Raw genomic sequence first — 13044 nt, forward strand, 5'->3', positions numbered from 1 at the left:
TAACATTCAACAGACCGGTGTACGTCGGTATGAGTATTCTCGACTTGTCAAAACACTTAATGTATGACTTTTATTACAACGAACTTTAGAAGCAATACGGTGATAGATGCGAGGTGTTATATACCGACACAGATTCTTTGTTGATGGAAATACAAACTGAGGATGTGTATAAAGATATGGCAGAAAAAATAGATATGTACGACACGAGCGATTACCCAAAAGATAATCCACTGCACAGCATAGTAAATAAAAAGAAGTGATGAATGTGCTGGGACCCCTATAGCGGAGTATGTAGGATTAAGACCTAAGATGTATTCTATAAAGAAGTCCGATAATGGAGAGATAAGAAAAGCTAAGGGTGTTAAGAAGTATGTTGTAAAAAAGCATATCAAACACGAACAGTATAAAGAATCATTATTCAAGGGTAGAACGTTCAAACACGAGATGAACTCTTTAAGAAGTTACAATCATAGGATATATGGATTAAGAATGAACAAGACATCATTATCCCCCTTAGATACAAAGAGATGGATTGATAAGGATGGTGTAACTACCTATGCTTATGGTTATGGTGGTAATACTGTATCATTGGGAACTATGAGCAACTCTTCTCGTACAAATGCCCTACCCGGTCCATCTTGAAGATAATAAAGAATAGGCTCTCCTTCTTTCATAACCAATCGACTAATGTTATATGTCTTAAGGGACCATATGGGATCGGTTGCGCGACGTAGGCCTCCTTCGAGTTCGGTGGGCCTCTCTTTCATCACGCCTGATTTCGACATCGTGCTTTGTTAACAGTGTAGTTACTGATCCCATAAACTCTACTTGAAATAACTTAGGCCATTTTAGTGGTCCGCGTTTATATATGCGGCTCAGTGCATTAGCTACTTCTGTTGAATCTTTCGAGGTTAATGGCTCAGCCTCTTTGTATCGACTAGCCACATCCACTACCGTTAAAGCGTATTGATACGTTTTGCGTTTTACCTTATTGTGGGGAAGAAACAAGAGGTCAGCCTGATGAACTTCGTTCGTTGTAAAAATATCAAACTTCTTCCTCGGTATATAACGCGGTGCCGGTAAATATATTTGCCACATCGCTTGTTTCTTCAACCAATCCTTGGCTACATCTTTAGATACCTTAGCCGCGGTGGCTAATTTTTTTATTGCTCCTACACCTTTCCAATATCCTCGTGGGCTATAGTAAATTTTATTCATTATTAATTAATATTGATATTTCTTTTAAAACGACTTTTGTTGAATCGCATCATCACTTTTATACTAATTGAAGCAATGATTGGCCCCAGGTATTGTTGAGCTGGAGTCAATTTAACTTAATCTCATGACTATCGTTAAATCGCATCATCATTTTCGCATAAAAAATTCCCCCTGTAGTAGCAGTATAGGTATATAAATCTGGCTCCAGTGGAGTTGCGGCAGAACCCCCATTACCTATACTACTTGAGTTATTGTTAGTTGTATATTTTTAGTTGTGCAGTGATAACCCCATATATCATTGTATATCGTGTTTATCTATGCTCACAATAATCTGACAGTTGTGTCCTTTGGTTTTGCTTTCGCCTCACTACATGATATGGAAACAATAAAATGAGTTGTTGAGTCCTGACAAGAATACATATTATCTTACCCCAATGTCGTAATGTGATTGGTTCACATGATTTCTATAAATTACGAAGTATCCCACCTGGGAAGGAAATAAATTTTGGAGTGGGAGAATATATCCCTTACACCCTCCTTTTATTTTGCAAGTCATAATAGCTTCATGATTTAGTTCAAATTTTTGTAAGAATTAAAATCTTTTGGATTTATATTTTGTGTTTATTTTGCAGATATCAATTAGATTTATATATTTTTCCATTAAACATTAAGTTTTGTGTGAACTTATACTCAACAAAAAAAGTTCCTGTGACACCAATATTTTAGTGTATTTTTCAAACAAGTAATGTTTGGTTTTCAATATTGTAGTACATGTATGGAATCAAGTCACAAAAATGCAAGTGCTACAGAAAAGCATGCATTCCATGCAAAAGTTGACTTTTATGGAAGCCCCATGCATTTCACTACCCAAGAATGTGTATAAAAACGTGCGTTAACGGGATTCCATATGCATTGTTTAGTATCATGCTGACAACAACCACTCAGAAAAACAACAAAATTACACAATTATTCAACATTATGAAATGCCATGCCTGTCCGAAAATGAGCGTATGCAAGCCATTGGTATGCTTGAAGCAGGATCGAGTCAACGTGATGTTGCAAGACAATTTAACGTCCACAGAAACACCATTTAGTGTGTATGGCAACATTGGCAACAGACGAATGCAGTCAGAGACCATTCTCGGAGTGGCAGGCCACATAACCAATAATCGACAAGACAACTGGATTCAAACAACACACCTACGAAATCGATTCCAGCCAGCAACAGTGACTGCAAGAAGCATCCCTGGCCTTCGGCGAATATCTTCACAAACCGTACGTTGTCGCCTCACATGTGCAGGGATTGTCGCCATAAGACCTGCCAGATGTCTCATTTTGACAGGAAACGACAGTCAAGCACATGTACAGTGGTGCAGACAGAGTCTACGCTGGACGGCCATGCAGTGGGGACAAGTTCTATTCACTGACGAGTCTCGTTTTCACCTCAGCCACAGCAAGGACGGATTCGAGTGTAACGACGTGGAGGTGAAAGTTACGTCAATCATTGTGTCATGGAAGATGATCGGTTCGGGGGCGGCAGCGTTATGGTATGGGGTGGGATTACAGCAAGACAGACGACCCGTTTGATAGTGGGAGAGGGAAATCTCAATGGACAGCGCTACCGCGACGAGATCATCGGCCCTGTTGTTCTACTGTTTTTGCGTCGTCATGGCCCAGGCATTACCTTTCAGCATGACAACACTTGGCCTCATATTGCTTGACTTGTTCAGGATTCTTTTAAAAAACCCAAAACAACGTGAATGTCAGCTCACTCTCCTGATCTCTCAACAAACGAGCAATGTGGGATGCGATGGATCAGGCCTTAGACGTCAACCATGTGTTCCACAGACACTCCAGAAATTTTGAAACATGCTCCAGCAGATATGGACAGATATCCCAGAGGACGCCTGGTCCATTCCATGAGACGAAGATGTGTTGCTTGCATCACAACCAGAGGTGGACACACAAGCTATTGATTTGCTAAATTGACATTTTGGCATGTTCATGTTTTTTATGAAATCACACATTTTCTGAAGTCAGTATGGCAAATTAAACCATTTGAACACTTACAATGTCTTTTATCTGTTGCAAACCGAAATTGTTTCAGATTTGGTAAAAAACATAACTTTGCATTAAATCTTACTCAATGTCAAAGGAACTTTTGTTGTTCAGTATATGTTGCATGTTTCATTTTTGACAGTTTGTCTCCAAAATTTATGAAAACAAATTTGAGTAGCAAAGCTGACAGCAACTTAGGTGTTTATTTTTTAATGGGACAGTACAATAGTGATTATGTGTGTTTATTAAATCATGCATGAAATAATTTCTGAGAGTGATGGCACACCTTTTTAGTTTATGCTGAATCAATTCTCAAAACAAAACAATAGAGCTCCGAGTGATGTGAACGATACAGGCGCTGCTCAGAGTAGAGGGGTTCAGTCATGTTTTTTATTAGAGGCAAATTGAAGTGAAAGCGAGTGTGTTTTTCTTACGGATGAGTTACAAAATACTAGCAAATGTTTATCAAAGTCTAGATTACAAAAAAGATATGCCTCGGTCGTATGAAGCCGATCACTCTCCTATTGATTGTTCCATGTGGCTAGCCAGGTACCTATGTCACATCTTAAACAGTCCATTCATGTGTTTTTTCGTCTGTTTCTTTTTGGCCATTATCTCCACATTTGGATAAACATATGTCATGTTTAACTTTCATTGACAAAATATGCTCAAATGTGAAAAGCTATTTCCGTTATTGCTGTCACTCATTTTGAACAGTCATTGTTTTGAGTTCTCAAGGTTATCCATCGACAACCTTTAGCGTGTTATTCAACTCTTTTGTATTGTTTGATTTATATCCTTATTGGTTTGTGTCTTTTTGTCTTACCTACTATATTTGCCATTGCAGTAATATTTAAAGCTTGATGGTGGCTTTTTGTCATGGTAAATAGCAGACGTATTGTTGTTCCAATTAGCCATTTTAGCATAAACTGCCCAATAGTTAAGGTATCATAAGGACTAGTAAAAATTTGCCATTTTTAAGGGTTTTTCTACATGTTATCATTATGAGGACTAGCCGAATAAAAATGTTAGTTTCTACTGCTGCATTTTGAATTTACTTCATGGTCACATTTCTTTTTGTGTCTCGTGTTATATATTCTTTGTGTTGCTTGCTACTTCATGTATATGGTTGTACCTATGATTCCTTATTGTTATTGAAGTGGTTTTAAGTTTTCTTTCATAACTTATCCTTTTACCTTCGTGGTTTGGGATTGAGATAAAAGGACACATACACAATCATGCATTGTGTTTACACCACTGCTTCATTGCAGATATATGCCCCATTGTGCTAAGTGCCACAGTAACAAGTCTTGTTGGGACCCCTACCCTTTGTGTCTGGGCTGCACTGATATTTGTTCAAGAGCTACTAAGTGTAGTGCTTGCCTACCCCTCTCTCCCACAGCCTTCACCAAGTACCCGAGAGTGTCACATAAACAACGTACGCAGCAAGTTCGTAAACTCGCCAAAAAGATATCTGACTCCTCAAAGCCTGCCTCTTCTCCTCCAGCCAGAGCAACTCCATTTTCTTTGGGCCGGAAACCCCAAGCTTCTACTCCTCTACGATTGTCATGTCCTGAGAATCTTCTCTCTATGTCAACCAGGCAAGCAACCTCACCTTCTCAGGTGTTGGTATGACACAGGTGCCGACAACTACGCCAACAACTGAGCTCATCTACACATCAATGACCACCCTGGCACTGGCTCAACCTGCCACTGATGACTGTGAGATTGACCTTCCCGCAAGCGTACTACCTGTCATCAGGGCCTCTGACCAGCTACATGGCGTTGCTTGCACCATCACCTCCACGATTCAGACATCCGTCCGTCCAGCAGGCACCTCAACAATATGGACCTCACATGGCTGCACACGAAGCAATCTTTGTTTCAACAGATGCCTCCCCGGCCATACTGAAGGCTCTTCTGACGTCCCCAGTATCTGTTATGCCCTCGGTACCCCTGGCACCCATTGTTCATGGTGGTGCCTCTACTGTCAGATCTACATCTTTACACAGCTTGGCATCGCCTGGATCCTCTGCTCGTCATAGCGCGAGCAAGTCTTCAGGTCTAGACGTCATTCCTGGAGCCTGTCTCTGATCCATCGTCATAACGACTATCACTCAGACTCTTTTGTGGGCTTCTTCATCCTGGCCTATGAGGATTCTTCCCAAGAGAAGGAAACACACCTTGGCCTCAACCAAGTTGCTGACTGGATTGCAGACCGTCTCTCAGCACTTGCTCCGTTTCCAGGCCCCGATCACCTCACTTCTATTCCATGAGATCTGATGCTTAATATATATATATCTGCTGTGGATGAGAACTTTATCAAGCTTTCTGCTTCTCCAGCTTTTAAGGCTCCATGTTATAAGAAGAAGGACTTCCTCATTCATGCGTTTGAAGTAGCGGATGGCGCTCACACCTTGGACGACAACCTTCACTTCCAGGGCCTTCCAGGTCAACTACCACTAGACTTACCTGATGGAACCATTGAGGATGTCAGTATTGTCACAGCCTTTAGCATCCCTGGAACTATTTAACAACAAACTGTGGCTTGTCATGGACAAAGTTAGTCGGGAAAACAAGGACTGCTTCCATTTGACTACCATTAGCCTGGCGACTAGGGCACAGATGCGTCTTGCGGAAGCACCCAGAGGACATCCTCCAAAGAGAAGACAAATTTAAGCTGGACAATATTCTTTTCGTGCAACATCTCATCAGTTTTCCAACATTAGAAAGGATACTAGCCTCCAACAAAGCCAGGGGAGCAGAGGCAAGCCCATTCCAAGAGACAGGGGTGTGCCTAGCAAGAGCATAAGATGCAACCTTGCAGCCACTGAGGGCCATAGGAAGCACAGGAAACGCTTGTTCACAAAGGCAACAAAAGCAGGGTGGCTCGCAACATTTATTGCAGATAGTTATCAGTATCCCCAACTCTCAGCTCCTATACCTTGTAATTGCAGGGCTCACGAGATTCGAGCCTTATTCACAAGCTTAGCTACTTTGAGCTCCATATCTATAGAACAAGTTGTGCCAGCTTGTCAGTTGAGTTCTCAAAACTTGTTTACCAACTTCTATCTACGACCGCTTTTTCTCAGGAGGGGGTTTGGGAGGATGGAGTTTGTAATTCCAGTGAACCTCAAATGTTACAATCTGAGTTAGCCGTTGGATCATTGTGAGACAGGGTAGTTAGATCATAGGTTAACAGCTGGATTCACATTGTAAGATCAGAGAGTGATCTAAAGTTCTTTCCCGCTGGTATATTCTGGATATGATGTTTCAGAGGTAAGTTATTCAAATATATTATCAAATATTAATTATTTTTGTATATAATTCTAAGAATGCTACCTCTGTTACATCAGAATTAGTTCCTCTTTCCTCCCCAAAATATCTGCATCTGTGATGTTTAATTATTGGAAATAAGTAAAGAGCAGTTTCAATACTATTTCTTGAGCAACTACTTATTGGATAGCTGGCAGTGAAGAGGACATCTGTTGAAAATTCTCAAGAGAACAGGCAAAATGCAGGATTATGGATATGATGTAATAGAAGTAGTATTCTTAGAATTATACACAATAATTACTATTGTGTGATGTTTGTGCTTTTTAAGGAAGGATAAGACCTATTGTAAACTAGCCAGAAATATATTTTGCTTTTAACCCTCACTGCTTGACACGTGTTCCCGCGGAATATTTTGTGAGAACTTTCCAAGAAAGCTGGGTATGCTGTGAGGAATGTGATAGGGTGGTCACAATGTTCCTCTCACTGGACTCACTGCTCATATGTGTTGCTTCTTTCACAAAGGTGAAATGTCATGTACCATGCATCGGAAAATGTATTCATGAAAGTTTTGTATTGTATTGTCCAGGTATTAGTATATGTCTAAAACGATGTTAATGTTGAGTCTGCTGTATAAACAGAAACACTTGGATAGATATGCACTCTATCATTTTGAATAATAGATCATTATGTATTTGAAGCTCAGTGAAGAATTTAAATAAGTGTATATAAAAAAACCCTGTCATTTAAAATACATTTTTCTTTTGGTCCAGATCATACATCGTGATATTAAACCTGAAAACATACTGGTCAGTAAATCTGGAGTGGTCAAATTGTGTGACTTTGGTTTTGCACGCACCTTGGCTCAGCCTGGAGAAACCTACACAGATTATGTGGCCACCCGCTGGTACAGAGCTCCAGAACTACTTGTTGGGGACACTAAGTATGGAAGGTACGTACAATTCTAACACTTTACACACAACCACATAGTGTTATTGACAGTAGACTTCACCAATTGTACTTTGAATTTTGCAACACTAAAAGCTTGCTATAACTTTTACCTATATTAACCATTCCATCACAACCGACATATATTGATCAATATTATGTGTGAATCTCTTTTTCAATCCAAGACAACAACAAAGCATAACCTATTATAATAATTAGATTTTGAATATAATGTTTACAATGTTGATATTTTTCGCTAGGTCCATGTATTTATCATTCTTTTTCCTATAATGTCTCATGTAAAATGAGAATGTCATGCATTTGTCATGTGTTTATTTGTGTAATGCACCAGAGTAGTAGGGAACTACTAAAGGGGTTCTGGCTCAGTTCACACATAATTTTATAATGTTCTGGCTTACCCACTTTTCACCCCTTTTGGGGGCTAAAAAAAAGTCCCTTTTTAAAAAATAAATTCAAACATGTCTCATTTAAAAAAAAATCATTTTCAATATACATTTTATCACACACAGTTCTTGAGTTCACATGAATTGTATAATGTTCTTCCTCACCCCATTTCTCTACCCCCGTCTGATACCTGTTTCACGATGCAGTGTGAAAAGACAAAATAATTTGGTATGACAACAAGGTTCTTGAATAAGCTCAGGCTGCTGAATTTCTATAGTCGTGTTGACCTATTATTTCAATGTGTTATATAAGTGAAGGGTTGATCAGTCTTCATCAGAAGTTTGGCATGTTTAGTTTTTGACAGCAGTTTTTGAACTTTATCTTGTTCAGTCATAGTAGGAATAATATCAATTTTTTAACTTATCCTGCATTATTCATTAATGCATTCACTGTAGTGAAGCTGTGATTGATCCTGCTGAGGAAAGAAAAGTGTTGTTCCATTCTGAAGCAGGACAACCCCCCCCGCAATCACAAGCTGCCACGTCATACTAGAAGTGGAAGACGAATGTTGTCTTCATATCACTCATGACAGAGTACAGACGTGCTACTAAATTGATCCTCCAATTTTGCTGTTTCTCACCTTGTGGCTTTCAACCCATATACTGTAAATCTTGAAATTAACGTGTGCATGAATTATATGCAAAAAATGCGAGTGGTCTTTGTTCGCATTATTAAACGTCGCATGTATATCAACAATAAGACATTTTGGATAGCAGAAATACCAACTTAGACATACGCTGAAAACAAACAGCTATGTATTCCACATCACTGTTTATTGAGCAGCACTTGTAACAAGTATATAAACAATGTCATTTAAACACTAATTACATCCTGTGAATTGTCACTGCTGGGGTCAAGGCAAGAGTTCTACTCACTTATGTCAGCACTGATCACAGACAGACGCCACCCACGCAACACGGTGTCTTTGTTCTTTGCGACTGCGTCAAAGGCAGACACGAGCCAGCGCGCATGTATTGTTTTAGCGGAAGTACTCTACTCAGCGCTAATAAGCGGTGCTATTTGGTGTGTGATTAGATTAATGTAATGTTGGATTAAGGTAGGGATTCTCCTGTAAACCTGACAGAGGACATTTTCTGTAGATATAAATCCACTGATGCTTAAGAGGAGGGGGTGTCACATTCATATTGAGTCACATTTTTGGCTCGGGGTCAGCTGTCGCATTCTTTTGGAGACGCATTAATTTCACGATTTACAGTATATAAAGACCTTGGCATCAACTCGCCATATCCACCGACAACATCACAGTGGTCTGGTGCCTGCAGAAATCAGGGGACCACTCATTCACACTCTATGCTCAAACAGACGGTCAGTTTTTTTAACCTGGTGGATCAACTGGGTCTGCGCTTCCTGGTGCCATCACATACCCAGTTGTCGGAATGTGCTGCAAGATGCCCTATCCAGGCCGGGCAGAGTGGCACCCATGGAGTGGAAGCCCCACCCAGAGGCATTGCATCTCATATTTCAGAGCCTAGGTCAACCCAACATCGATCTATTTGCACACACCAAAATTTTCAGATCCGAACGTACATTTCTCCGATTCCTGATCTGCAGGCCTGGGCAGTTGATGATGTACTGAGCATCCCTTGGGAGGGTGTAAGGGTGTACTCGTTTCCACCCCAAGTTCTTCTTCCCAAGGTGATACAAAAGATAAGGGCAACCAGAAACCTTGCTCTGATTTTGATTGTGCCTTGCTGGCTGACGAAAGGGTAGTTTGTGGACCTAAGAAACCTTGCAGGAAGCAAACCACTATCTCTACCAGGGTGGCCCAACCTACTAGTGCATCCACACAGCAGGCGACCACACCCCATGCCAGGCAGGTTTCATCTACACGCCTGGTTCATTCACAAAGAGCCCTAGGCAAGAAAAGCCATTTGGCTATTGGCTATCTAAGGCTATTGCAATGGCACATACACCCTCAACTTGAGGCCTGGATGATGATAAGTGGTGATCATTTGAGACCTATTGTAAAGAAAAGACTCAAGATCCCACTAAAGCTGTGTATCTACTATACTTGTGTACCAAAAGACACTTGAAAGGAAGCACCATTACTACGTATTTGGTAGCTTTAAATTCAGTGTTGGCAGTACTGGAGGATCACAAAATGACAAAGATTCGGGAACTGCAAGCTTTATTACGCTAATTTAGCCTTGAGGAACAGAAGGTCAAATTTCGCCCTCTCCGTCCGAGTCTCCGTCCGAGTCTCATTTTCCAACCTTACCAAGAAGACAATTTTTCTCTTGGCCTAAGCCACAGTGGCAAGAGTGAGAGAGATTCATGCACTTGATATCACTCATGTACACTTTAACGCACGGAACAGTCTACCTCAGGTTATGCTGGGATTTTGTAGCTAAAAACCAATTGCCAGGACAACCCGATAGATCTTTCACTATCCCACATCATGGGAGTGGAAGACGAGGATGAACTATAATTGTGCCCAGTGTGTGCACTACGGGTTCGGAGCACAGCAGGTAACCAACACACGACGCCATGAAAGCAATTGAATCATATCCAGAGCAATCATTACCCTACTTGCGTAGTTTCAAACTCGCTTTTTTGGGTGGTTTTACTGCGTGCACAGAACAGAATGGCACTTTTCTTTCTTCAGCAGGATTACAGATTCACTACTGTCAAAAGGTAAGCAGTGAATGCATAGAGGAGTAATGCAGGATATGTATACAAATATAAAAAATATGGCAATTTGACGTGTCTGCTTCTGAAGATCTTTCAGGACCAAGTTATATTTCTGTGTAAGAACTCAAACACTGTGTCATGTATTTTGACCCGTAAAAGCAAAATAAGAAAGCTTTTGTTGTATTTGCACTATAGCAATCTATTATGAAAAGGGTTGTGTGTCCTTTGAATGTGTCATGAAATAACCATAAGCAATCAGGTAAGGACTCTTTTGGGTCAACTTTGTACATCTCAGGATCCTTAGTCACACAACATCTAGATAGGTATACTTTATTATCGAGTATAGTTGGACATATAATCATAATGTGCTTGAAATATTTATGGTAATGACCTTGTAAAATATTATGGGTAAAGCTGTTTTACCACAGATGATGGCACAATGAGTATCTGTGGTATGATCTCAATAAATTGCTTGCATAAATCGTCCATTGTCTATGTTGAAATGTGCATCTTTTATCACACACAAATAAAATTTTAATTTAGATAATGTCTATGCCTTCTTAGTAATCTATTTGGTTACATCCTTTCTTGCATTCTGCATTCTTCGTCCACTACCATGTAACTGATCAGCATCTGTTGTCCTCATGTCAAGCCACAGCGCACACTTTGAGGTTAGGAATTTGACAAGTGAGATGTCGGCAAGAGCCAGGTCCTTGACAACCATGGAAACCTGGGATGACGTTCTATAGCTGGGAGATTTTTGACCTCACCCCATTGTTGCTGTACCTTCATGCCTTCATGCTTTGACTGTATAACTTGTTGGGCATACCCTCAATGATAACTTCTACTTTGCTTATAATACTTCGCCTTCTCTGGAATATGCTGTATCAGCATGCAAAGGGTCTTTGAACAACAGTTAAATACCCTTCATCAATCTGGTGGGCACATTTAGATTGATGTACCATGGGGTATCAGTTCTGGCCACTTGAATCGTTCTGTGACGCAGTACTTATAGAGTGGTTCAGCCAGTGTACACACTTCGTATTTGTCTTACCAGCTCAGACTCATTATCGATGTTATCGATGGTATACTTTGTTGCAGGGGTCCGGAAAATTTAAAATCCCAATCGGACATTTACATTTATGCCACGCCCCCTTAAAACAGCGTGTTTTAGTACGACTTTTTACACACAAATTACAAGTTGTTACGTATTCATAATATGATGAATTATGAATTGTTTCAATTTAAATTGTTTAATTCACCGGACAATTAATAACAAATAATATCATTTTAGATATATATGGAAAACATACCTTTGTTTTTGTTATAATAACGATCTGTCAACGTTGTGAACGGTCTAATTAATATTCATGAGTCTGAGTGTCAACTCAGTTTATTGCCTATTACAGTGATTGACCGATTGGACTATCATTGTAGGTACGATGTATTTACAGCAATCAAAACAAACAAAGCTTGTCAGTGTAGATAATCTTCATTGTGTTACAACTGCAGACAGAAACTGCTCAGTCCTAACTGTTGATCATGTCCGGTCAAAATTTAAGAATGTCCGGACAATACTTTTTAAAATGTCCGGACAGAAAAATTTTAATGTCCGGTAAGCAATATTTTAAACCGGACATTTGAGATTCCCAATCGGACATGTCCGGCGCATATGACGGTTTCCGGACCCCTGCTTTGTTGCTGTATCATCTTCAGCCTAAAATAACTCTTTAAAAAAGTCAGTGAAAGTGAGTTCCCATTTCGAGCCTATCACCAGATGCAAAGGCATGTGACTCTATTGTGTCTCAAAGTTGAGGGGAATGTGAAAACAGTTACCAAATGCATCCACAAATTTAAAGGCCACATCTTTCAACCAAGTAGAAACTCTTCAGCACCCATATCTTGTGTAGCATTCAGTAGTATAGGTAATGGGGGTTCTGCTGCAACCCCACTGGAGCCAGATTTTATATACCTTTACCGCTACTACAGATGGAATTTTTTATGCAAAAGTGATGATGCGATTCAACGATCGTCATGATATTAAACTAAATTGTAATGAAAATATTCTCTATTATTTTCACTCATACGCATACCATTATTTTGAACAAACTGATATTCAACATTTTTACGAAGTTCTTCGTTCATTTTACTAGGAGACCAGACTATATACTCTTTTTCTAAATTGGAAAGAAACAATTGATGACTGTATTTGGTTGGTTTGACATCACTGATATAATATATACCCTGTGGTAATTCTCGCCATTTTGATTGGCTTGTAATTCTCCATTATTATATACTTATGTAAGCATTCGTCTAAATTATTGTATTTTCCAGCAAAAGGAAACAATCTATTTTTAATCTCCAACCAGTTATTTGGTTTTGGCACGGAATAATTGATGCGCTTGTTGTCTCCCCTGTTCTATGAACTTT

The 13044-nt window shown here is 39.8% G+C and overlaps 1 protein-coding gene across 1 annotated transcript in view; it reads left to right on the forward strand.

The window, feature by feature from the left end:
- The window catches only part of LOC124117405 (cyclin-dependent kinase-like 2), a 304230-nt gene that overhangs the window by 35782 nt on the left and 255404 nt on the right, over window positions 1-13044 (forward strand). Inside the window, exons 2-4 of the mRNA XM_048402623.1 lie at window positions 4878-4998; window positions 5620-5772; window positions 7273-7501. Of these exons, the coding sequence (XP_048258580.1) occupies window positions 4878-4998; window positions 5620-5772; window positions 7273-7501 (503 nt within the window). The remainder of the gene's footprint in view (window positions 1-4877; window positions 4999-5619; window positions 5773-7272; window positions 7502-13044) is intronic.

The sequence above is a fragment of the Haliotis rufescens genome, unplaced genomic scaffold (genome assembly GCF_023055435.1).
Source record: "Haliotis rufescens isolate VD_foot unplaced genomic scaffold, xgHalRufe1.0.p SCAF_28, whole genome shotgun sequence".
NCBI lineage: Eukaryota > Metazoa > Mollusca > Gastropoda > Lepetellida > Haliotidae > Haliotis > Haliotis rufescens.